The 24776-nt window shown below is 46.5% G+C and overlaps 1 protein-coding gene across 4 annotated transcripts in view; it reads left to right on the forward strand.

The window, feature by feature from the left end:
- Positions 1-653: 653 nt before the first annotated feature.
- The window catches only part of LOC115466268 (flotillin-1), a 39808-nt gene continuing 15685 nt past the window's right edge, over positions 654-24776 (forward strand). Inside the window, exons 1-8 of one of the 4 annotated variants that reach the window (XM_030197418.1) lie at positions 654-744; positions 2538-2603; positions 3946-4021; positions 13743-13833; positions 14036-14179; positions 14884-15003; positions 15330-15425; positions 17144-17296. In XM_030197418.1, coding sequence (XP_030053278.1) covers positions 2558-2603; positions 3946-4021; positions 13743-13833; positions 14036-14179; positions 14884-15003; positions 15330-15425; positions 17144-17296 — 726 coding nt within the window. In that variant the 5' untranslated portion in view covers positions 654-744; positions 2538-2557. Of the gene's footprint in view, positions 745-764; positions 849-2535; positions 2604-3945; positions 4022-13742; positions 13834-14035; positions 14180-14883; positions 15004-15329; positions 15426-17143; positions 17297-24776 lie in introns of those variants that run through there. The other 3 variants (XM_030197420.1, XM_030197421.1, XM_030197419.1) reach the window with 3 other exon arrangements.

Here is a 24776-nt window from a genome sequence, read left to right on the forward strand (position 1 = left end):
GCGAAATCAAAAGCCGAAATGGCGAAATTCGAAGCACCAAATTTAGAGGGAGAAAAAATCTCGACCGAGGCCGAAAAAAGGCCTACCCCGACGACGAAAGAAAACTTACCGGGGCAAAAAAGCTGGAAGTACGGGGAGGATTTACACGAAACCCGGCGGGGGGTTTCCGGAGCACTTCCCGACTATGACAAAACTTTCCCGAAGGAAAAAACCACGTTCAAACAATTGGACGCGCGAGGTCGACTTTCCGGGGCTCGACACGGCGAAAACACGACCGTACCGAGTGCGGACAAAAGAAGACTGGCCGGCTCGAGCCGGTTTCGGGCGGGAAGACGGCCGCGCATGCGCGGTGCGCGCGGGCGCGCGAGGGCTAGCAAAGGACTTTGCTAGTGAAGTTTCCGATTGGAGGGGCTGCCGTGGACGTCACCCATCAGTGAGAACAAGCAGCCTGCTTGTCCTCGGAGAACCTTTCTTTCAGCATGAAAAATCTTTGGGCTGTTGTTGGTTTTCTGCTCCCGAGCTCACACGGACACTCCTTCCAGCAGAGGGGGCTAAACCCCGCCTGGCCCTCCCCCGCCATTGCGCTATTCTATGGTCAGGCAGGGCAGGGCGAGTCCTGGGCTGGGGGAGGCAGCGGCAGGGCGGGGATTGGCACCCTGGGGGCGGTGACGAAGCAGGGGGAAAGCGGAGATCCAGATCCCGGGAAGAGGTGAAGCTGCAGCAGCATCGGTGTATTGCTGCAAGGTGATGGGAAAGGAAGGGGGTCTGATTTATGGTTTGTCTTGTTAACTGATGCCCTTTTCTGAAGCATGACTGGGGGAGAGGCATTCAACAGACGTACGGATACGGTAATAAGAGTTGGGAGGAGAGGGGCCCCTGGCAGGGACTGCAGGGTCTGCATGTGTATTTCTGACTGCCTTTTCCTCTTTCCGTTTTCCCCGAGCTGGCTGTCATTTTGGATAGAAAAACAACAAAAAAAATATAAATTCCTGATCCTGGGCTGTTTGTCTCCCCTGCCCGATCTTCAGCAGACGGTTAACTCCCTCCACCCCACCCCCCCAGCTATCTCTTCCCCTCCCTTAACTACTGCTTGGCCTTGTTGTATCTCCGTTTTAAGTTTAAAAATTGTGTTTTGGAGGCCCCCATAAGTTGAATTTCTGTCACTGCCCCTCCCTTCCCACTTCTGGGTTGATTGTTTCACCCATACCTCCCAGATCTTAGGTTGTTGTCTCTGTATTTTACCCACGCCCCTTTGATCCAGGGCTGACTGTCTATTCCCTATCCCCCCCCCCCCCCCCCCCCCCCCAATTTTAGAGTATTCATAATTTGTTTATTAGGATTTATTTACCATCTTTATGAAGGAAATCACGCAAAGCAGTGTACAGCAAGAGTAAGTCAAACAAAAACAAACAATAGACAATTACGGCAGTAAAAATATTCAAACAAAAATACAAAGTATGGCGTAATCTGCTACGTTACAATGTCAACACAATAAAACATTTTAATAGCCATTATAGGGTGTAAGCAAATATGGAACATATAGATAGAATAACAGGAGTAAGAAAATAAAGGACCAGTTTAAAGAAAGTTGCTTGAACATTACCTTAGCTAGGGTTGGAATGGATAAACATGTCCTGCAGTGTTATTTACTTCTTCCATTAAAGGCCAGGTTGAAGAGCCAAGCTTTCATCTGCTTTCTTTTCTCTCTTCCTGATCCCCTATAATTGGCTGGCGGGCTGGCTGTTCCTCCCCTGCACCCCCCACCAAACTTTCTGATTATGGGCTGGTTGATTCTCCCCCACAAGCCCTTGATTCAGAACTGTTCTCTCCCCTGCCCCTCAATCCTCAGATTCTGGGGTGACTGGCCATTCCCTAATTCTAGACTGATTTTCTCTTTTCCCTCCCCTATTTGCTGCTTCCCCCACCCCATACTTTTAAAAACCCTCCTATCAATGTCCTGTTACCTTTTACCACAGTCTCTCACCATCCATTTGTGCTGTTTTCATAATGTTGGTGTCTTGTAGCTAGCATTGTCTCCTCTCTCTGCAGTTGTCTGTGCTGTAGCCACTCCTTTCTTACTGACTTCACTTTGGGTGTCTCAGGAAGCTGCTCATGCAGTATTTGTACTCTGGGTGCTTTCAGGTGCTGAGGGCTCCTCCTGAGGCCCCTTTGCAGCTATCTGTGCTGTAGTCACACCCCTCTTCTCTGTACCCATCCCAGACTTTACCCCCTCCCCCCCCCCCCCCCCCGCTAAGGATCTTGTTTTCTCCCAGAGTTTACCCCTCTCCCCCTACCCCTGTGAACCCATTCCAAAGTTTTTTTTTTCCCCCTTACACCCTCCCACTGCTGAGGACCCTGTTAGTCCCAGGCTTTACCAACCAGTCCTCTATCCCTTTAGAGCAGAGGCAGAATCAGTACTTGCAGCTGGGTGGTTCGGATTGTTACTCTTTTCTTCCTTAAGCTCTCTTCATCTGTCTGTGCTGTATTCATAGTTAGGGTGTCTCAGGGCACATATAATCTGTCTCTTGTTCCAACAGACAGTCCAGCTCTGCTGAAGATGGTTTTCTATACCTGTGGACCAAATGAAGCTATGGTGGTTTCGGGTGAGAAAGTTAGTTATTCTTGTTAAAACCCAAAATAATAATTCTGGTATATATTTTACCTATATCTGTAGAGTCATAGCTGGATGGATTTTCTTTTATTACATGTCAAATCCTGTTCCTAAATCCTGCTCCCTCAGGCAACGCATATGAAGCCTTCCCTGTGATAGAGGTGTGCAGGGGTGTATGCGTTAGGGAAGTCGCTCTGCTGCCACCTGTGCTGTGCCCATCTTGCTGTGGGGCACTGTGGATGAGGCACTCCAGATGGGACTCGAACCCACAATCCCAGGTTTAGTAGGCCAGTGCCTTATCTTTTAGGCCACTGGGTTTTAACTTTCGCTCTCGGCGATCACACCTATGTAGGCACTGCAGCTCCTTGTGACTCTGGGAAAGTCACTTAACCCGCCTTTGCCCCAGGTACAAATAAGTACCTGTATATACTATGTAAACCACTTTGAATGTAGTTGCAAAAACCACAGAGAGGTGGTATATCAAGTCCCATTTATTGTAAACCATCAGTCTAGATCCGTGTTTTGCAAGTCCAAGTTTATTTCATACTTTTTATCTCACTCTATGGCAGTGCCATCTGGGCAGTTTACATTCTAAAATAGGAAAAAGAAAGTGTGTTAAAAGATACCACTACAGGGGGAAATGGGTGTAACTACAATATTTGATAGAAAGCGGGGGGGGGGGGGGGGTTATATATAAAAGAACGCTCTTGCCTCTGCAGGACCCACATAGGTCAACACCCTATGTATAAGCATCTAAAAAAAGATAGTTTTTCAAGTTTATTTGGAGTTTAAGATGACTGAAGCAGGAGTGAAATCCATAAAAGTGGACCTTGTACTGAAAAGGTACAGTTTCTGATATGATTGTGCAGTATTTTTGATTGATCTAAGAGCATGGGTGGGGAGTCCTGGAGTACCCCTTGCTAGGCAGGTTTTCAGGATATCAATAATGACTATGCATGAACTTGGTTTGCATGCACTGCCTCCATTATATGTAAATCTCTTTCATGCATATTTATTGTGGATATCCCAAAAACCTGACTGACAAGGAGGCATATTTTCAAAGCACTTAGCCTTCCAAAGTTCCATAGGTTTCTATGGAACTTTGGAAGGCTAAGTGCTTTAAAAATATGCCTGAAGGGGTATTCCAGGACTGGACTTGGGGAAACAGTGGTCTAGATGATGTGAGACTCCTGATGAAGCCTTTATAGCCGAAACTTGGCCGGTGTCAACTCGTCTTTGAAGTTAATAAAGTCTACTCTGCACAACTAGTCACTGGTCATCTCTGCTGTTTGCTTATTTCTGCCTGTCACGTCTCCATGTTTTTTTCTGTGTAGGGTTCTGCAGGAGTCCCCCGGTGATGGTGGCAGGGGGTCGGGTGTTTGTGTTTCCCTGTGTGCAGAAGATTCAGAGGTAGGTAATGCACCCGTCTGTTTGCATGCATTTACCAAAGGCTATGGGGACAGTTCTGTAACTGGGCACCACAACTGGGGTGGGCCAATACTCAGTGGTGTACCTAGGTCGGCTGCCAGCCCGGGCGGATCACAGCTGCGCACCCCCCCCCCCCCCCCCCGGGTGCATTCACAGCTGCTGGGAGCAGCCGCGCGGCTGTCAGCTCCGCTGGCTCCCTCTGCCCCAGAACAGGAAGTAACCTGTTCTGAGGCAGAGGGAGCAGGGAACCAGCGGAGCCGACAGGCGCACGGCTGCTCTCTGCACCCCTCCAGCAGCGTGCACCCGGGGTGCAGTTCTAAAACTGCATCTGTGTCCCCAGATTCGTTTACAGAAGACTAGCATAAGTCAATGGCACGCCTGTATGCGGGCATGATTACGTATTGTCTATTGAGGTTTGGTTCCTCAATGCGGCATTTTAACCTGTAACTGGGAGACTCGCCATGCGCCAGCCGCTTGTAGGTTCCCTTGTACTTGCACGCTAACGACCTCATTCTATAAACTTGCAATGCCCAGTTGTTGGACAGGCTGGATGGAATGAGCAGGTCTTTATCTGCCGTCATCTACTATGTTATTATGTTTACACAGGAGGAAAATTCTATAAATGGCGCTCAAAAATGAGTGCTGGAAAAACAATTGCGATTAGCGCTGATTCCCACGCCTAATGTTAGGAGTTGCACATACGCCTGCTGATGCCCAAATTAGGTGCATGGAGGCCATATTCTGTAATTGTACGTGCAACTTCAGAACGCCCATGGCCACACCCCCTGGTGAGTTGCACGCTAGAAGAGTTAGGTACCGTGCCTTATGGAATAGTGCACAGCCAGCTCATCCACACCCTTGTCACCTCTCGTTTAGACTACTGCAATCTGCTTCTTGCTGGCCTCCCACTTAGTCACCTCTCCCTTCTCCAATCGGTTCAAAACTCTGCTGCCTGTCTCGTCTTCTGCCAGGGTCGCTTTACTCATACTACCCCTCTCCTCAAATCGCTTCACTGGCTCCCTATCCGTTTTCTCATCCTATTCAAACTTCTTCTACTAACCTATAAATGTACTCACTCTGCTGCTCCCCAGTATCTCTCCACACTCGTCCTTCCCTACACCCCTTCCCGTGCACTCCGCTCCATGGATAAATCCTTCTTATCTGTTCCCTTCTCCACTACTGCCAACTCCAGACTTCGCGCCTTCTGTCTCGCTGCACCCTACGCCTGGAATAAACTTCCTGAGCCCCTACGTCTTGCCCCATCCTTGGCCACCTTTAAATCTAGACTGAAAGCCCACCTCTTTAACATTGCTTTTGACTGGTAACCACTTGTAACCACTCGCCTCCACCTACCCTCCTCTCCTCCTTCCTGTACACATTAATTGATTTGATTACTTTATTTTTTGTCTATTAGATTGTAAGCTCTTTGAGCAGGGACTGTCTTTCTTCTATATTTGTGCAGCGCTGCGTACGCCTTGTAGCGCTATAGAAATGCTAAATAGTAGTAGTAGTGGAGAAATACTGAGTGCCAATTAACTTCAATGATTGGTTGTTAGCACCTAATTATTGATAAGGGCTTTTTCCTCAATTTGCGTGGGCATCTTGGGCGCTATATATTGAATCTGAGGGGTTAGTGCACAAAATTATGTGTTCAAGTTATACAGTACACGGTTTGCTGATGATGTTCAACTAGTCATCTTTGTAAACCCTATTCGAGCACATCTTCTTACACTTGTCTAGATAAAATGGTCCAACTGATTAAATAATAGTTGATTGAAACTGAATCTTTCAAAATCTAAGGTGTTGTGGATAAGTAATTCTAGTATAATTACCTTCTATTTCGCCCCAAATTCTTGGGACAGGATCTAATTCTTGTTTCCACCTTAAAGATATTAGGCGTCATCTTGTTTTGAGTCACATATTGCCATGGGGTATTAGGCCTGATCAGATCCTTTAGATCCAGTCTCGATTATCCAGTGTAAACAAGACTGACCCACTGTCGGATAATACAGAAAACACTGCATAAACCACTCAAACAAAGGCAAAGAGTTCCCAATTTTTAAAAATTGTTCTAAAACAAAGATTTTGAATAGAAACAAATGTGATGTCACCAAGGGGGAGGGGTTTCCTGTCGGATATACCAGCCGGTCAGATTAGCGAAGGTCGTATAATCGAGACTCTACACAAGTTTATGCAATGAAGGTCTGTGGTCTAACAGTGAATAGATTAAACTACACTTATACGGTCTGTGCCAGAGCCAGTGGTGGGAGGTGGGGATAATGCTGGGCAAACTTGTACGGTCTGTGTCCTGAAAATGACAGTTACAAATCAAGGTAAGATATACACAAAAAGTAGCACATATGAGTTTGTCTTGTTGGACGGACTGGATGGACCGTGCAGGTCTTTTTTCTGCCGTCATCTACTATGTTACTATCCAGCTCATTTTCGAAAGTGATCGCCGGCCATCTTCCGACACAAATCGGTAGATGGCCGGCGATCTCGCAAAAGCGGCCAAGTCGGTATAATCAAAAGCCGCTATTTTGACACCACCGCTTTCCCGTCGCAGAGCCGGCAAAAGTTCAAGGGGGTGTGTTGGCAGCGACCCGAAGGCGGGACTTGGGCGGGCATGGGCGTGGTTACGAAATGGTCGCCTTTAGCCCATAATGGAAAAAAAAACCCGGCGATGAAGAGCATTTGGCCGCTTTTACTTGGTCCCTTTTTTTTCAGGCCCAAGCTTCAAAAAGGTGGCCAAACTGACCACCGGAAGGAATCGGGGATGACCTCCCCGTACTCCCCCAGTGGTCACCAACCCTCTCCCAGCATAAAAAACAGGTTACAAATACTTTTTTGCCAGCCTCAAATGCCGTACCCACCTCCATGACAGCAGAATGTGTTCTGTCCTCCGACAGCCTTTGCCTGCTTGTGATGTGGCTCTGGGGTGAGTGTGGCACCTTTTCTGTTATTTGCACTGCAGAGTCACATCAGCAATGCATTGTGGTGGGTATAGGTATTGGTAGTTGGTAGGCTCTACTCCCCTGGTGCTTTCCCCCTGCTTACTGGGCCAGAGTGTGCCCCGTTTTGTTTCCTGTTGTAGTCCATGCGGTAGTGGCCATTTTTGTAAGACAGTTTTAGATCCCTTTCCTGTGTTACCCACGTCAGAGAACGTAGTTCTTACCTTGAATGGTGCTGAAAGAGGGCATTGTACACCATTGTGCCAGCTCTGACCTACTGCTAATCTTAGTCCCAGGGGACTCTTTGCCAGTGGGGCACAACCTCTGATCTGCAGTTAACTGTGAGTAAACGTGGTTATTTCAAGAAAGGACTTTTTCAGAGAGATTAGTCTTCAGGTGTGAACTGGTGTGCCAAAGTTATACAGCAGCAATAAGTCCTAGAGGCTGTATGCAGATCCCTGGAGCAGTTTTAGTGGGTGCAGTACATTTGTGGGTAGTGGGTTTTTTTTTTGGGGGGGGGGGGTTGGGGGGCTCAGCTCCCAAAGTAAGGGAGCTATGCACGTGGGAGCTTTTCTGAAGTCCACTGTAGTGACCCCTAGGGAGCCCAGTTGGTGTCCTGGCATGTCAGGGGGGCCAGTGCACTAAAAATGCTGGCTCCTCCCACGGCCAAATGCCTTGAATTTGGCCAGGGTTTGAGATGGCCGACATAATTTTCCATTATCGCTAAAAAAACGAAGCCGGCCATCTCAAACCCCGGCCAAATTCAAGGCATTTGGCTGGCCGGAACCGTATTATCGAAACAAAAGATGACCGTCCATCTTTTTCGAAAATACGGGTCTGGCCAGCTGTTTGCGGCGCCGCCAAAATACATCGCCGGCGCCGTTCAATTATTCCCCTCCACGTTACACTAATTCTCTTTTCAGTGGTCTCCCACAATACATGATAAAAGATTTCAAGCCATCCAGAATTTAGCTATCAAGGTTATTACTGGTAGAGGCTGATCAAAACTAGTGGTTTTGTTTCTGGCCGAAACCAAATCCTGCTTATGCTGCCTCCATTCCCAAACTGGCCGCCGCGACCTCCCATGGCAGTCTCGCGAGGCTGAGGAACCTGCAGGGGCAAGAGCAACTGGGGATCGCCAGTAGACCACCAGGCCTTCGGATTGTGGGAGGGCGGAGAGATTAGGATTGGATGGCCAGCCAGTCCGGGAGGACCTGCCCTCTTTTTTTTTTTGGGGGGGGGGGGGGGGGGGGAGGAGTTTCAGGTGAAAATGCACAAGCATTTGGTCGCCCAACTTTGGGTGACTTCTATAGATTCCACTAGATAATGCGCATAAGTGCTGGTATTCTGTGACTTGCCCGTGCAGTCGGAACAAGTTATAGAATCAGGGAGTATCTGCAACATGCAGAGAGATCTGAAGGTGCTTCCACTGATTATGGCTGGGTCCACAGTTACTCCAGAGTGGCGGAGTGGCCTAGTGGTTAGGGTGGTGGACTTTGGTCCTGGGGAACTGAGGAACTGAGTTCGATTCCCACTTCAGGCACAGGCAGCTCCTTGTGACTCTGGCCAAGTCACTTAACCCTCCATTGCCCCATGTAAGCCGCATTGAGCCTGCCATGAGTGGGAAAGCGCGGGGTACAAATGTAACAACAAAAAAAAAACAATGGGTTTTCCTAGATCGACTTTCTGAGGGTAGTTTTCTAAGGGAGCGCCAAGTTTAAGAGGCCCAGCAGGTGTGTGCTTAGGCGCAATTTTATCAATAAATTGTTAGATCTGCTCAAGAGCAGGTGTAAATATCTGTACCTAGATTATACAAAGACTAGGCAACCTAGGAAGTAACATCATAATTAAACAATTAGTAACAACTACTAAATAGATACCTCATACATATTACTATAAATATAATCCAAACAAATGGGTTTTTCCAGTTTACGAAAACACAAATAATTACGAGTTAATCTTAACTCCGTCAGCAACAAATTCCACCATTGCGCCGAAATATAAGCAAAACCCATAGCATGGATTGATTTATTTCTAATTCCTTTGGGCGTAGGAAACTGTAATAAACCTTGGTCTCGCAACCTAAGAGATTGACCTGATTTCCCCAGCATAAGGATATCTATTAGATAATCAGGAACAGACCCATAAAATGCCTTGTGTACTAAAGTATATAATTTGAACCGGCAACAAGCTTCCAATAAAAGCCAATGGAGGCTTCTCTGTATAGGTAAAACATGCTTAGGTCCTATATTTTTGAGTCACACTTTGCAGTATTGGACCAGATGTTGGTGGTGTCTCATTTGGACTACTGTAACTCTTTATGTTGGGTTGAATGCCAAATTTTTGCATAAATCACAGATGATACAGAGCATAGCTGTACATTTGATTTTTTTTTTGTTTGAAAAATATGACAGAATACTAACCATGTGAAAAGGTTTCATTGGCTTCCTCTTAGGGCATGTATTTTTTGTATGATTGTTTATGTTTTATTTGGGAGTATTTCAGAGTTGATTGTTTTATTTTTTTCAAATATTTTTCCTTGTTCTCGGTTGAGGGATAATTTTTTTATTAAAACTACCTGCACGTATGTAATGGTGTTCGACTAAAGCATCACTTTGAGGCTATATTCTCTTTTCGAACTATTACGATTTGGAATACGCTTCCTGTATATATTCAATCAGAAGTAAATTATATGCTATTGTGTAAAAAATTGAAAACATTTTTATTTGATAAATTTTAAGGTGTTTTAACTTTCTATTTCTTTTACTACTACTACTACTTATCATTTCTATAGCGCAACAAGGCATATGCAGCGCTGTACACCATACACAAAAAAGACAGTCCCTGCTCTAAGAGCTTACAGTCTAGATAAGACAGAACAATTAAGGCTAAGGGAATAAAGAGGTGAGGATAAAAGGACAGGGCAAGTGAGCAGTGGTTAGGAGTCAAAAGCAGTGGTAAAGAGGTGGGCTTTAAGTTTGGACTTGAAAACGGCCAAAGAGGGGGCTAGACGTACAGCCATAATTACAGACTTAATTTTGTAGCTCCTCGTGTTCTGAGTTCTCTTAATTTGTTAACCGCCTTGAACCTCATGTTGGGATTGGTGTGGTCTGCAATTGTCAGATTTAGATTAGATGATCTGACTTGCGCTTGTCGAAAATCAATTTTCCTGCCGCGTTCTGCAAAATCTGTAAATGTCGTATTAATGATTTGGAACAGCCAGAATATAAAGAATTATAATAATCAAGCTGAGACAGTACCAGCACATGGAGTCCAACTTGAAAATGTTCCTGAGTAATGAGCTTTTTTAAGCGCTGTAATTGTCTCGGCGCATATTTCACGCTGTCCGCATAAATGAGCAGATTTCATAATCTATGGATCCACTACTCCAAAAAAAAAAAAAAAGAAAAGCTGAGCTCTTACCCCATGACCAATCCCATTTTCAGATACACACTTTGAGAATTAGGCGCCAAGTCTTATAGAATAGCACAGGTTGCATGTACAAATCCTAATTCATGCCAATTAACTGCAATAATCTGTTAGCGCCTAATTATTGCTAGTTAAGGGCTTGTTAACTTGGTGCAGGCCCAAATTTCAGCACGCAACTTTGGGTACCATATAATCTGGAGGTTAGCACACAAATTTCAAACGCAAGTTACAGAATAAGAGCAACTATGCGCATAATTTGATAATGTGATAATTGAGGTTAATTGTTAATAGGCTATAATTGCTGTTGGTGCTATTGGCGCAAATTAGTAGTTACCCCCGAATTCAATATATGGTGACTAAAGCTGTGTGCACAAATCAGCACGCATTGCCAAGTGGGAGTTACACGCACTTCGTATTCTATAACGCGTAATTTCAAGGGGGGCATGGACAGGGTTTTTTCTGGGGAGGGGGGTGTCCAAAATTTACAAGCATGTTTACAGAATAGACTTGATTGGCGCCTAGCTTTCAGCAGGCATAATTAGTGACACCTAAAGTTAGGCACTATTTATGCGCTTACCCCTGGATTTTATATAGCGCGCCTAGCGTTCCACTCTGAATTTTAAGCATATTCCATAACTACGTGTGTAACTTAATTGGCTTAACAAGCTAATCAGCGCTGATAACAGCACCTAACAAGCAATAATGAGCACTAATTGGCAATAATTAGAATTTACATACACAACTCGCTAAGTGTATTCTAAGTACATAAGTATTGCCATACTGGGAAAGACCAAAGGTCCATCGAGCCCAACATCCTGTTTCCAACAGTGGATAATCCAGGTCACAGATACCCGGCAAGATCCCAAAAATGTACAAAACATTTTATACTGCTTATCCCAGAAATAGTGGATTTTCCCCAAGTCCATTTAATAACGGTCTATGGACTTTTTCTTTAGGAAGCCGTCCAAACCTTTTTTTAAACTCCGCTAAGCTAACCGCCTTTACCACATTCTCTGGCAATGAATTCCAGAGTTTAATTACATGTTGAGTGAAGAAAAATTTTCTTTGATTCGTTTTAAATTTACTACATTGTAGCTTCACTGCATGCCCCCTAGCCCTAGTATTTTTGGAAAGCGTGAACAGACGCTTCACATCTACCCGTTCAACTCCACTCATTATTTTATAGACCTCTATCATATCTCCCCTCAGCCGCCTTTTCTCCAAGCTGCAGAGCCCTAGCTGCTTTAGTCTTTCCTCATAGGGAAGTCGTCCCATCCCCTTTATCATTTTCATCGCCCTTCTCTGCACCTTTTCTAATTCCACTATATCTTTTTTGAGATGCGGTGACCAGAATTGAACACAATATTCGAGGTGCTGTCGCACCATGGAGCGATACAAAGGCATTATAACATCCTCATTTTTGTTTTCCATTCCTTTCCTAATAATACCTAACATTCTATTTGCTTTCTTAGCCACAGCAGCACACTGAGCAGAATGTTTCAACGTATCATCAACGACTACACCTAGATTCCTTTCTTGTTCCGTGACTCCTAACGTGGAGGAGTGGCCTAGTGGTTAGGGTGGTGGACTTTGGTCCTGGGGAACCGAGGAACTGAGTTCGATTCCCACTTCAGGCACAGGCAGCTCCTTGTGACTCTGGGCAAGTCACTTAACCCTCCATTGCCCCAGGTACAAATAAGTACCTGTATATAACATGTAAGCCGCATTGAGCCTGCCATGAGTGGGAAAGCGCGGGGTACAAATGTAACAAAATAAAAAATAAAATAAACCTTGCATGACATAGCTATAATTAGGGTTCCTCTTTCCCACATGCATCACTTTGCACTTGCTCACATTAAACGTCATCTACCATTTAGACGCCCAGTCTCCTAGTCTCGTAAGGTCCGCTTGTAATTTTTCACAATCCTCCCGCGATTTAACAACTTTGAATAACTTTGTGTCATCAGCAAATTTAATTGCCTCACTAGTTACTCCCATCTCTAGGTCATTTATAAATATGTTAAAAAGCAGCGGTCCCAGAACAGACCCCTGGGGAACCCCACTAACTACCCTTCTCCATTGAGAATACTGACCATTTAACCCTACTCTCTGTTTTCTATCTTTTAACCAGTTTTTAATCCACAATAGAACACTACCTCCTATCCCATGACTCTCCAATTTCCTCTGGAGTCTTTCATGTGGTACTTTGTCAAATGCCTTCTGAAAATCCAGATACACAATATCAACCGGCTCCCCTTTATCCACATGTTTGTTCACCCCTTCAAAGAAATGTAGTAGATTGGTGAGGCAAGATTTCCCTTCACTAAATCCATGTTGACTTTTCCTCATTAATCCATGCTTTTCAATATGCTCTGTAATTTTGTTCTTAATAATAGTCTCTACCATTTTGCCCGGCACCGACGTCAGACTAGACGGTCTATAATTTCCCAGATCTCCTCTGGAACCTTTTTTAATGAACTGCGCTTAAATTCTAATGCGTGTAGTTCAAAAGGGGCATAGTCATGGGCAGAGAAATGGGTATTTCATGGACAATTCTAAATTTACGTATGTACCGTAGTTACAAGATATGGCCCAGTGTATGTAAATCTACGTGAAAGGATTTACGCCACATTTTTGTTGGTGTAAATGGAGGCACAGAGTTTTAGGCGCTAGCATATCAACTCAGTGTATTCAATATACAACGCCTAAATCTAGGTGTCATTTATAGAATATGTTTAGGCGGAAATGTTTATCGTGTGGATGTTTTAGGCACCTTATACAGAATCTGGCCCTTAGTGCTATTCTATAAAGGACATGGATCCTTTAGAGAATAGCGCTCAGCACTTACATTTTTTGGCCCTGTTCATAGAATCTAATCCTATGTGTGTAACTGTCTTTCCTTGTGATTCTACAAATTGTGTTTGTAAAATCCATTGCGTGCAACCACAAGGGGGCGTGGACCTGGGAGGGGCCTCGGGTCAGGGCAGTTATGTCTCTAAAGTTAGTGCATAACTGCGGACTTGCCATTATAGAATCTGCCACACTTAGTGCACTTCACCCTGGTGCCCAGCTTTAAGTAATCTATTGCGACTTACCCCCAATAAGTGCTTGAGAGTTTTGTTTTGTTTGTTTTTTTTTTTAATTAACGTATTGCTTGTAGAAAGGGAATGGAATAGAAAGGCCAGGCTGTGTTCTATCACTGTTAGCAGGTCGTTATTGCAGGAGAGCTGTCTATACTTCTGAGACTCTGTGGGAGTCACTGCTGCTGTTTGTTGGAATGGGGGGTGTGGACACTGACTGACTCCCAATTTCTCGCTTGGCAGGATATCACTGAACACACTGACTTTGAATGTGAAGAGCGAGAAGGTGTACACAAGGCATGGGGTCCCCATCTCTGTCACCGGTATTGCTCAGGTACCCACCAGTATGCTCTCTACCCCTTGCTTTAATCAGTTTTATGCTCTCTTCTTCTTTCTTTGGACAGGTGTGTAGAGATTAGAACCTAGAACCAGGAAAAATAATTGTCCTGACTTTTTTTTTTCCTTTCATAGAAATTAGTTACTGATCTTAAATCATACTAAAGTTGTTATTTTTCTGTCCTCTCATCTTCTCTCAGGTAAAGATCCAGGGGCAAAACAAGGAGATGCTGGCTGCAGCCTGTCAGATGTTCCTGGGGAAATCGGAGTCCGAAGTGGCTCAGATTTCCCTCGAGACGCTGGAGGGACACCAGAGAGCTATCATGGCACATATGACAGTGGAGGTAACTTCCAGCCAGGAGCCAGCTTTAACTTATAGCACATCTGACATACTGTAGGGCTTCCCAACCTTGTCCTGGGGACCCCAGAGCCAGTTTGAGATACCCACAATAAATATATATGAGGCAGAATTGCATACATTAGAAATGCGATATATAAATGTTTACTTCATGCATAGCTGGCGAGGATATCATGAAAACCTGCCCTGCTCTAAGTGTCTCCTTTTCTTTCAGGTTTTGCTTTTTGTCCCAATATTTTTATATACACCTAGCATTAACAAACATCTACCTCCCTCAATCCTCTCTTCAGCTGCTTCGATGGTAATCAGTACAGCAGCACCTCACCTTGGCGAATGGGGCAGCTGCCTCAGGTGTTTTGCGACAACGGGAATCAGGCGACACTTCTTCCTTCCCCATCCTCACAGGTTGAACCCACCCCTTCTCCCCCTTCCACCCTACATATACCTACAGACTAGCAGAAGGAAACAAGTTTAATCTGTTATCATCTGAACCCCAGTAGGTCTTGAGAGGAACGGCGCACCATGCAGCCCTCTCACAATGAAAACAACCTCAAATTAGAGAGAGAAGGGGGGAAAATCCTGAGGTGGAGTGTAATTCTAATTATCTACCCTTGGTGTAGAAAAGGTTGGTCCCAGCTCTGGCCTCAGTTGTACTTAGATTCTCTTGTCTTTCTGTCTCGGTGCTATTAGGAGATCTACAAGGATAGACAGAAGTTTTCAGAACAGGTGTTTAAGGTTGCCTCCTCGGATCTGGTGAACATGGGAATCAGTGTCGTCAGCTACACCCTGAAGGACATTCACGATGACCAGGTGATGAGCTTCAAAAAGCAGAGTTCTCACTACAATGAGAGCAGGTCTCCACCCCCACCCCCACCTCACCCCCCCCATCACTCATCTATACTGTAACACTCCCAAGATCGGACCCATAGTGGGGAACAAAACTCATGCATAGGGAGATAAAGCAACTCATCCTGAAATCACACAGAGAAAGGCAGTGACAGAGATGGAGATAAAGTGACTTGCTCCAAGGTAACACAGAGAGTCAGGGATTTATCAGACTTGGAGTTTGAGGCAATTAAGTATAAGAAAAGTGCAGCTGGTAAGTCCTCTCACACCCCTTACCATCCTTTTTTTAGGACTACCTGCATTCCTTGGGGAAAGCCAGGACAGCCCAGGTGCAGAAGGATGCCAGAATAGGAGAAGCTGAAGCCAAACGAGATGCTGGAATTAAGGTAACAACTTCCAGGTCAAAGGGTTCCATTATTTATATGAATCGCCTAGTCATATCTGCTCTGTTTACTGCTGCGACAGCCATATTTTTTTTATTTAACTTTTTTTTTTTTTTTTTTTGGGGGGGGGGGGGGGTTCTGCTCTTACTGCAGAACAAAAATGGATCAGGGAGTTTTAGTTGTGTTCCCCTGGCCAAATACTGATAATATTGAGGGCAGCCATGCAGATAGCCACTACTCCTGATTTAACATTTTTGATAACTCTTAAGTTGTGTTCATGATGATACAATTCAAAAGAAACATCCCTTTAAAATCAACTGTGGCGCTGGAACACACTGAGGTTGTAGTGCTATGTGACATCAGAGATGAAGTTACAATTAACAGCCTCAGCCCATATTGGGGAATTTATTTTATAATAAATTAGTTGGGGGAGGGGGGTTGGAATCGGAACTCTGTGGGTAACTACCCAGGGCTATGTTTTCTCATGTTTTTTATCCCCTCACAATTTGTTTTGGTCCAGCCCTTAGTTTGGGGTTATGCACCAGGGCCTGCTTTCAGAATCATGCAATCATGGATCCTAAATCTAGCCACTAGGTGTCGCTGTTGTACGATGACTGGGATTCAGCATCCCTAAGTCAGGGGCTGATGCAGTAAACTGTGCTAAGCTTTAATGTAGCAATTTGCTTGACATTTTCTTGCAGTGGAGTCCTGATCTGAAAAAGACTTCTAGCGCAGGGAAATCTTGAGTAAAACCACTGCACTGAAGAACAGTGCAGTCATCATGAAATCACACACAAAGAATTGAATAAAAAAATCGCTCCCAGTGTAAGAAAAACAGAGCTGAAACTTAGCACAATTTTTTGTCTTTCCCTTCACACTGAATCTTTAAGCCAGCCCTGAGGGTCATGTGAGGTGAAGCTCAGGAGGCAGTCTACCCAGTAAAGGAATTATTCTCTTACTGGGCAGACTGATCCCATACAGTGCATCTTGACACTATTATTTTCCAAGATGGCAGTGTAGAGACAGGAGTGAGCCGGCATCGCTCCTGCCTCCCAATAATGGAGGTGCATTGTGGGGGGGGGGGGGGGTTTGAAGGGTTTCTGGGGTGTAGCAAGGAGGTCCAGTTGGCCTCCAGCATATTGTGTGGGGGGGAGGGAGAGGGAGGCTATAAGGAGCCAACAAGTATATCTTCAATATAGGGGAGGGATCCAGGGTCAGAGGCCATCAGGGACATTTGTGGGGTTGGAAAGTGGATCAAGAAGTCAGCAGAGGTGGTTGGTAGTGTCGAGCAAGGAATTAAAAAAACAAAAAAAACAAACAAACAGGTGGCCCCTCTACACGGTAGTGCGTAGGCCGAGCCTCTTTAAACATTTAAAGCAATTACCTTTTTATGTGAGTGTTGAAGATGCTCAGTTTATGCCCTACAACCTCACCCAAGAGCCGTGAAATAATAAATACTCACCCGCACTGAGACAGAGTTTCGTCCTTCTCCTCCTAAGGCAGGGGGGTGAGGAGTTCTGCATAAAGTATGCAGCATTATACTTATGACTTGTTGGGTGCCTGCCTCTTCCACTCCAGCAGAGACAATACAATCTCAACACACTTAACAAGCTGCAGCAACATTTTCTTTCAGTTGTGGAACTCAATCAGCATCGAAACCTGCTTGTGACACACACGCGTGCACACTATCCCCTGACAGTTTGTTTTCCCGTCCTCACTAGGAAGCGAAGGCCAAGCAGGAGAAAGTTTCAGCACAGTACCTGAGTGAGATTGAGATGGCCAAGGCACAGCGGGACTTTGAGCTGAAGAAGGCAGCCTATGACATTGAGGTGAACACAAAGAAGGCAGAGTCGGACCTGGCCTACCAGCTTCAGGTAATAATAAGGGCATGCTCGGCATCGGGGTGTAGGATCAGCACTACTAGTGAACAACTGTGTTTCTATTACGTAGCTTCCCACTATTCCAGAACCTGTGGGATAGCTGTGTCCATCAACCAGCAGGTGGAGAGTGAAAGCTGAGTTGGAACATCTTTCTTGGCATCCAATCCAGCAACTCAGTATTGTCTATCTCCAGCTGGTGGATAGACACACTTTTTAGCCTCTAGTTATGAGTGCTTTGCTCCTGGTCCAGTTGGTCAGCTGTTCTCCAGTTGAGCTTTGTGGATTGCTTGAGTCTGCAGAGTCATATCTGGAAGTCTTCAGATCCCGTCTCTGGTGCCCCGCTTATTTACTTCTTCTCTGCCTTTACCTCTCCCCTGCTTCATATGGAGCTGTTCTTCCTTCACCTCTCCCCTGTTTCATGTAGAGCTCTCCTTTTCCAGCACAACAGCTCTCCTGTGGAGACTATGAGCTGGAGGGGGGGGGGGGGAGCAGTCAGCAGTGGTAAGTCCGATTAAAGTTTGACTCAGAAACAGCAACGCAAATACAAGTTATTATTTTTGGAAAGTGCAGATAGCGGACAATGTTTATTGATGTTTATTACTCTATTTTGATATAAGGAATAGGTTACAGACAGTATTAAGGGGGGGGGGGGGGGGAATTGGGAAGAAAACTGTAAATCAATTTGATGATAATGACCGCGGATTAATGTACATATGACTGACAAAGTTAAAACTGTTATGTATTTAATCAAAGAACTGTATTAATCTGTGGCATCATCAATAAAAACTTTGAAACATAAAGTTTGACTCAGAATTGCTTGGAGGGCTGCAAGTTCTACTTGGTGCAGAGGAGAGATCCAGACTCACCGCTTGGGACTGCGTTGTGCTGTGCTTGTGCCAGTCAGGGTGAATTGTGAGTCCTGCAGAGGCAGTTAAGCGGTGTTTTCTCTGTGGGGACCCAATGGCCAGCGTAGGGGCATTGCAGTGTGTGCAAGCCGGGAATCCCACAGGATGTGGAGGAAACGGTGAGTGGCAGCATGTCTTCGGTTTTGGCGCAGCATCCGAATTTGTCAGGGACCTCGGGCTCTCCGGCAGGGTCGATGTGCAGTTTGCAGGAGAACGAGGGAACAGGCGCCATTTTGTGTGGGCCAACTGGAAGTGGGGAACGTGCGGAGCACAGCCACCATTTTACACTCAGGGCCTGACTGTTGCACCCCTTACCTGCGGCGCGCTCCTTGCGGTCTACCTGCTTTCCGGCTCCGCCTCCGTAGGGGGAAGCATCGGCCATGCTGACCAGGCCGACGCTCCCACACTCCATGCTTCACCCCGCTAGTTCAGCTGGCCAGCATGTTGGGGCTAGTGCACCGCCTCCGCCCCCCGGAATGCCAGCCATATTGGCAGCGCTAGTGTTCCGAGAGGGATCGTTTCCCTTCCAGGCACGGAGCCCGGGAACTCAGGCCATGCCTCCGTACCCTGGATTGGCCAGTCATGACTAGACTCCGCCTCCTGCCGGCGGGCCAATCTGGCTCTCTGTGCCTGATGACGCCGGTCGTTTGGCCTCCGCATCTCCCAGCCCCCTGCCAGCTGACTCTCGTTTCCCAAATGGAAGGGGCTATTTAAGAAGCAGGTTGCCTCACTGGTCTTGCTTTGGCTTCTGCTTCGGTAGGTTCGCTTGTGTTGGTGGAGACGTGGTTTGCTACTCTTTGCTCGCTGCCTGACCTGACCTCTGCTTGGATCGTGACTACTCTTGCTTGCTGCCTGACCTGACCTCTGCTTGGATCGTGACTACTCTTGCTTGCTGCCTGACCTGACCTCTGCTTGGATCGTGACTACTCTTGCTTGCTGCCTGACCTGACCTCTGCTTGGATCGTGACTACTCTTGCTTGCTGCCTGACCTGACCTCTGCTTGGATCGTGACTACTCTTGCTTGCTGCCTGACCTGACCTCTGCTTGGATCGTGACTACTCTTGCTTGCTGCCTGACCTGACCTCTGCTTGGATCGTGACTACTCTTGCTTGCTGCCTGACCTGACCTCTGCTTGGATCGTGACTACTCTTGCTTGCTGCCTGACCTGACCTCTGCTTGGATCGTGACTACTCTTGCTTGCTGCCTGACCTGACCTCTGCTTGGATCGTGACTACTCTTGCTTGCTGCCTGACCTGACCTCTGCTTGGATCGTGACTACTCTTGCTTGCTGCCTGACCTGACCTCTGCTTCGATCGTGACTACTCTTGCTTGCCGCCTGACCTGATTACTGTGAGGATATCGATCACTCTCAGCTTGCTGCCTGACCTGACCACTACTTAGATCCTGACTATTCTCTGCTTGTCGCCTGATCTGACTGTTACTTGGATCCTGATCCCTCTCTGCTTGTTGCATCACCTGACTACTACTTAGATTCCGAGTACTCTCTGCTTGTTGCCCGACCTGACTACTGCTTGACCTTGATCACTCTCTGTTTGCTACCTGATCCAGCTCTAGCTGCTGTCTGAGCCGAGACTATCAGCGCCTGCTGCCTGCGTCCGTCTGATCCCTGCCTGTATCCAGAAGTCCTGCTGGCTGCCTGCACCTGGGGGCTTAACCCTCGGGGAACAGCGGTCCTCTGAGGTGAAGCCTCGGGGTCGTTCAGCTGCCCGACAGAGCGCAGGGTGAACTTCTCGTCGCTGTGCTCCATCTGGGCTCAAGGGCTCATGAACACGACACTGACAGAGCATTCAGCTGCATCAGGATCTTTTATTATCTCTGGAGTTTCTATTGCTCTTACACCAGGCCTATTTACTGAAGCAGGGACAGTCAGAGTTGCTACAAGGTGCTTCAGAGTCTCACCCTGCTGCCCCTCTGGCTCCTAAGAGATCTCGTTTAGCCTCATTTGGCTACTCCTGGAGATCTATCTCTACTTCTTTTTTTTTTTTTTTGTACCCCGCACTTTCCCACTCATGGCAGGCTCAATGCGGCTTACATGGAGCAATGGAGGGTTAAGTGACTTGCCCAGAGTCACAAGGAGCTGCCTGTGCCAGGAATCAAACTCACTTCCTCAGTTCCCCAGGACCAAAGTCCACCACCCTAACCACTAGGCCACTCCTCCACTCCTCCTTCCTTATCTGATGTGGCCTCGGTCTATTCAGAGGAGCCATCGTTGAAGGAGCTGTTACAGGAGGTTCCCTCCTGAGGAGAGGGAGGACCTGACAGTACTGTATTGAGGTGAGTTGCTGAATACTCCTTATTTCTGAGGCACTGGCAGTGCTTTCCATTGAGGAACCTTCTGATTTGGTGTCAGGAATTCCATCTTCATCATTCATGAGGGAGCTTAGAGATCCTTATAAGGCCTTCCCAGTGCATCCACATATTCAGGACCTGATTTTACAGCAAAATGGTTCTCATTGGACGCGGGGCTGAGAGTGGGAAGAGCCAAGGCTCACCTCTACCTGTAGCTTCTCAGGGTGGACTAAGAAGACCACCTTGCCGTTGGAAGGGAGAATTACCCTAAATGACCTACAGGATAGGAAACTAGAAGGCTCACTGAAACAATCTTTTGAAATGGCCTCTTTGGGCCTTCAAGCAACTGTGAGCAGCTCGTTCGTGGAAAGAGCATGACTGAAATGGCATCAGCAGTTGGCAGCACAAGACAAGCGCCATTAACACTCACCTGCAAGTGGGATTGGACTACTTGACGGATGCTGTTTCTGACGTTATGGCGTGTTGTATGTCTTTAGCTGTTACAGCACATTGGCAACTCTGGTTGCGGCATTGGGCAGCGGATGCAGTATCGAAATAACATCTAGTTAAACTGCCCTTTAGGGGCAAGTGGCCATTTGGAGAAGATCTTGATGAAAGAACTGGGGGAAAGTAAGCCACAGTTGTTGCTGGAGGATGAGTTGAAAGCCTCTGGTTGTCCGTCTTCAGGAGGCTCTCAATCTCAATTTTGAGACGGCACCAGCTTGGTCATCAGCGATATGGTCAGAAGCTCCACTTTCAGGCATGCCAATCTTCCTTTCGTATGGACAGGAAGTCCTCCTCTCAGTCAGCTACAGCACCCAATGCTCCTGAGCTTCATAATGATGTGAGGCTGGACCATTCTTCTCTTCCTCTAGTGGGAGGACGTCTTCAGGAGTTTTGGGAGGTGTAGGCCAAAATCATGTCAGACCAGTGGGTTCTGGATGTTCTTACAGCAGGTTACAAGTTGAAGTACTCCCACGTGGTCACTCCTCTCTTCTTGAAGTCTCCTTGTCAAAAGGGAACCAAGGCGGTTGAGGTTCAGGCCACTGTAAAGTTTTTGCTGGCGCTCCAAGCCATTGTTCCAGTTCCCCAGGCTGAACAGGGACAAGGCAGATACTCCACCTACTTCATTATTCCAAAGAAGGAAGCCCACCTTTTGTCTTAGATTTCAAAGGTGTAAATCGCTGCCTTCGAGTGTTCTGCTTTCACATGGAAACACTAAGAGCAGTCATAGCCTCAGTTTAAGCGGGAAAATTTCTCGCTGCCCTCAATCTCAAGGAGGTGTACTTCCATATACCCATATGGCCAGTGCATCCAAGGTTTCCATGTTTTGTGGTCCTGGACTGTTGCTTCCACTTCAGGGTTTTGCCCTTTGGTCTTGCCACAGCAACAAGAATATTTACCAAGGTTATGGTGGTGGTGGCGGCATCCTTTGGCATCAGGGAATCTCAGTTTACTTGTATCTTGACAACTGACTCATTTGTGTGCTGCCCTATTTGTACAGTGAGGTGGCAACAGACAGTTATCCAAGTTCTGTTGTCATTGGGTTGGGTGATCAATTTTGAGAAGAGCAGACTAACTCCATTGCAGAATCTGGCGTATCTGGGCGTTCTATTGACCACAGCAAAGGACAGGATCTTCCTAATGAAATGCAGATCAAAGCTGGTTCAACAGATTCATCTTTTCCTTATCAAGGTAGGCCCAGGTTCTGGGGTCAATGACAGCGGCAATGGAAGTGATGCCATGGGCAAGGGCTCATATGCAGCCATTACAGGAGTCTCTTCTCAGCAACTTATCTGGCCTTCATCTTCCTTGGACACTGGTTGCCAGACAGAGTTTGCAGTGGTGGTTGTCGCCGAAGAATTTGACCATTGGAGCTCCCTTTATGATAACACAATCGGAGATGGTGACAACAGATGCCAGCAAGTTGAGCTGGGGAGCTCATTACAAGTTCCATCTGGCACAGAGCACCTGGGCAGAACAGGAGTCTCAGTGGTCGATAAATCATTTGGAGCTCATGGCAATGTGGAATGGCTTACTTGACTTTGCTCCCTCTTTGGAGGGGGCCCTGGTCTGAGTTTTCTCCGACAATGCAACAGCGGTGGCTTATATCAACAAACAAGGCGGGACCCACAGCCATACGATGGCGGTGGAGGCGGCCTTCCTCATGAGTTGGGTGGAGAAAAACATTCTCTGCTTGTCAGCAATTCACATCGCTAGGTTCTTGAATGTGGAGATGAACTTTCTCAACAGGCACTCCTTGGACCCGGGAGAATGAGAACTATCCAGCCAGGGTTTTCAGCTGAAAGTAGACGGGGTTCTCCACTTCTGGATTTGATGACGATGAAAAAGAATGTCCAAAGTACCCAAGTTACTCAGCTATTGGAAAGAACCTGGTTCGATGAGGATCGATGCCCTACTGCAGCCCTGGCTGGAGACACACGTAATGTATGTCTTCCCTCCTTGTCCCATGGTAGGCCGTGTGTTGAAAAAAACTCTCATAGCCCCAGATTTGTCACAGAGGGTGTGGTATGCGGACCTGATTCAGCTGCTGGACAGGGGTCCTCTCCGTCTTCTGCAGGTACACGGCCTGCTAAAGCAAAGTCCTGTGTTCATGGAGGATCTGTGCCCCTTTGGTCACTGGTGTTCTGAGTGTGGACTTTATCCCTTCTCTGTTCAGATCACGCACATCCTAATGTTTCTCCAGTCAGGTCTTGAGAAAGGAATGGTGTTGGGTTCTCTAAAAGTTCAGGTTGTGGCTTTGGCCTGTTTCAGGGGCCAACTACAGAAGTTGTCTTTTGTGACTCACCTGGATATCATTTGATTCCTGCAGGGAGCAGGCCACTTTAGCCTCCTTTTCATATGCTGTGTCCAGAGTGGAACCTTAATGTAATCCTTTGAGCTCTTCAGAAGCCTCCTTTTGAGCCACTCTGGAAGGCATCCTTAAAAGATCTCATGCTACAGACAGCGTTCTTAGTGGCTGTTGCATCGGCATGTAGGGTTTTGGAGCTTCCGGCTCTCTTGTCGAGATCTCTTTCTCTGCTCTTCAGAAGCGGGGTGGGGGGGGGGGGGTCTCCCTGTGCACAGTTCTTTCTTTCTTCTGAAAATGGTATCAGCATTATCAACCAATATATGAAGCTTCCATCCTTTTGCAGAGAGGATGGAAAGGCTTGGTATTCTTCCTTGAACCATCTAGATATACATAGAATCCTCGTTAGATAGCTGGAAGTCACAAATGAGTTTCCCAAATCAGACAGACTGTTTGTACCTTTTGGTAAGCAGAGGCTTGGCCTTGTGGCTTCCAAGCCTACAGTTGCTAGATGTATGAAGGAGACTATCACGTCAGCTTATTTGCTTATGGGGAAGTAGTCTTCTCAGACTTTGCGGGCTCATTCTACGAGGTATACAGTGACATCCCGGATGGAGACTACCTTACTATCTCCGGATATTTACAAGGCGGTGACGTGGTCGACGCTGCAAACCTTTGCCAAGTGCTACAGGGTGGGCATTATGGCATGCTTGGAAGCCAGTTTTAGGGCTTTGATCCTCAGGGAGGCGGTGCCAGGATCCGACCCACGCAAGGGATTGCTTTTAAACATCCCATAGGTTCTGGATAATGGGAAACATAATGGAAGGAGATATTTAGGTCTTACCTAATGATAATTTTGTTTCCATTAGTCCTTCCCACTATTCCAGAGGCCTGCCCAAGGTTTCTGAGATGTTACTTCGATGTGAAGTAACTGGTCAAATAATGACTGTCACCTTGTGTGCTGTTTCCTGCATATCTCTCATTTCCACAACTTGTCCAGAGATGAGAGAGTTCCACACTGTTTGCTCATCTGATTAGTGTTAGGTTAGCGAGTTGTTTAAGTTTGTGTATTTATTACGAGTTTATTCTTACTGCTTGTCTAAGTAAATACTGACAAGCTGGACTGGATGCTAAGAGAGAGATATCGTCTCGGTTTTCAGTTTTCTATCTCCACCTGCTGGTTGATGGGACACCACTAGCCCACAGGTTCTGGAATAGTGGGAAGGACTAATGGAAAGAAAATTATCAGGTAAGACGTAATTTCTCCTTTTTGCACGACCCTACTTTTTTGGTCCCTATTGATTTATGCCAGTGAAGCCATGTAGTGAGTCTCTGCACACAACAGTTTACCCCTGTTGTGGTAGGTGGGGTGGGACTGGAGGTGTGGCAGGGGAACCTGAGTTGTGTGTTTCTTGTGGCTGTTACGTAGGTGGTGCTGCTTCCAAGTTTG

The sequence above is a fragment of the Microcaecilia unicolor genome, chromosome 3 (assembly GCF_901765095.1).
Source record: "Microcaecilia unicolor chromosome 3, aMicUni1.1, whole genome shotgun sequence".
Classification (NCBI taxonomy): Eukaryota; Metazoa; Chordata; class Amphibia; order Gymnophiona; family Siphonopidae; genus Microcaecilia; species Microcaecilia unicolor.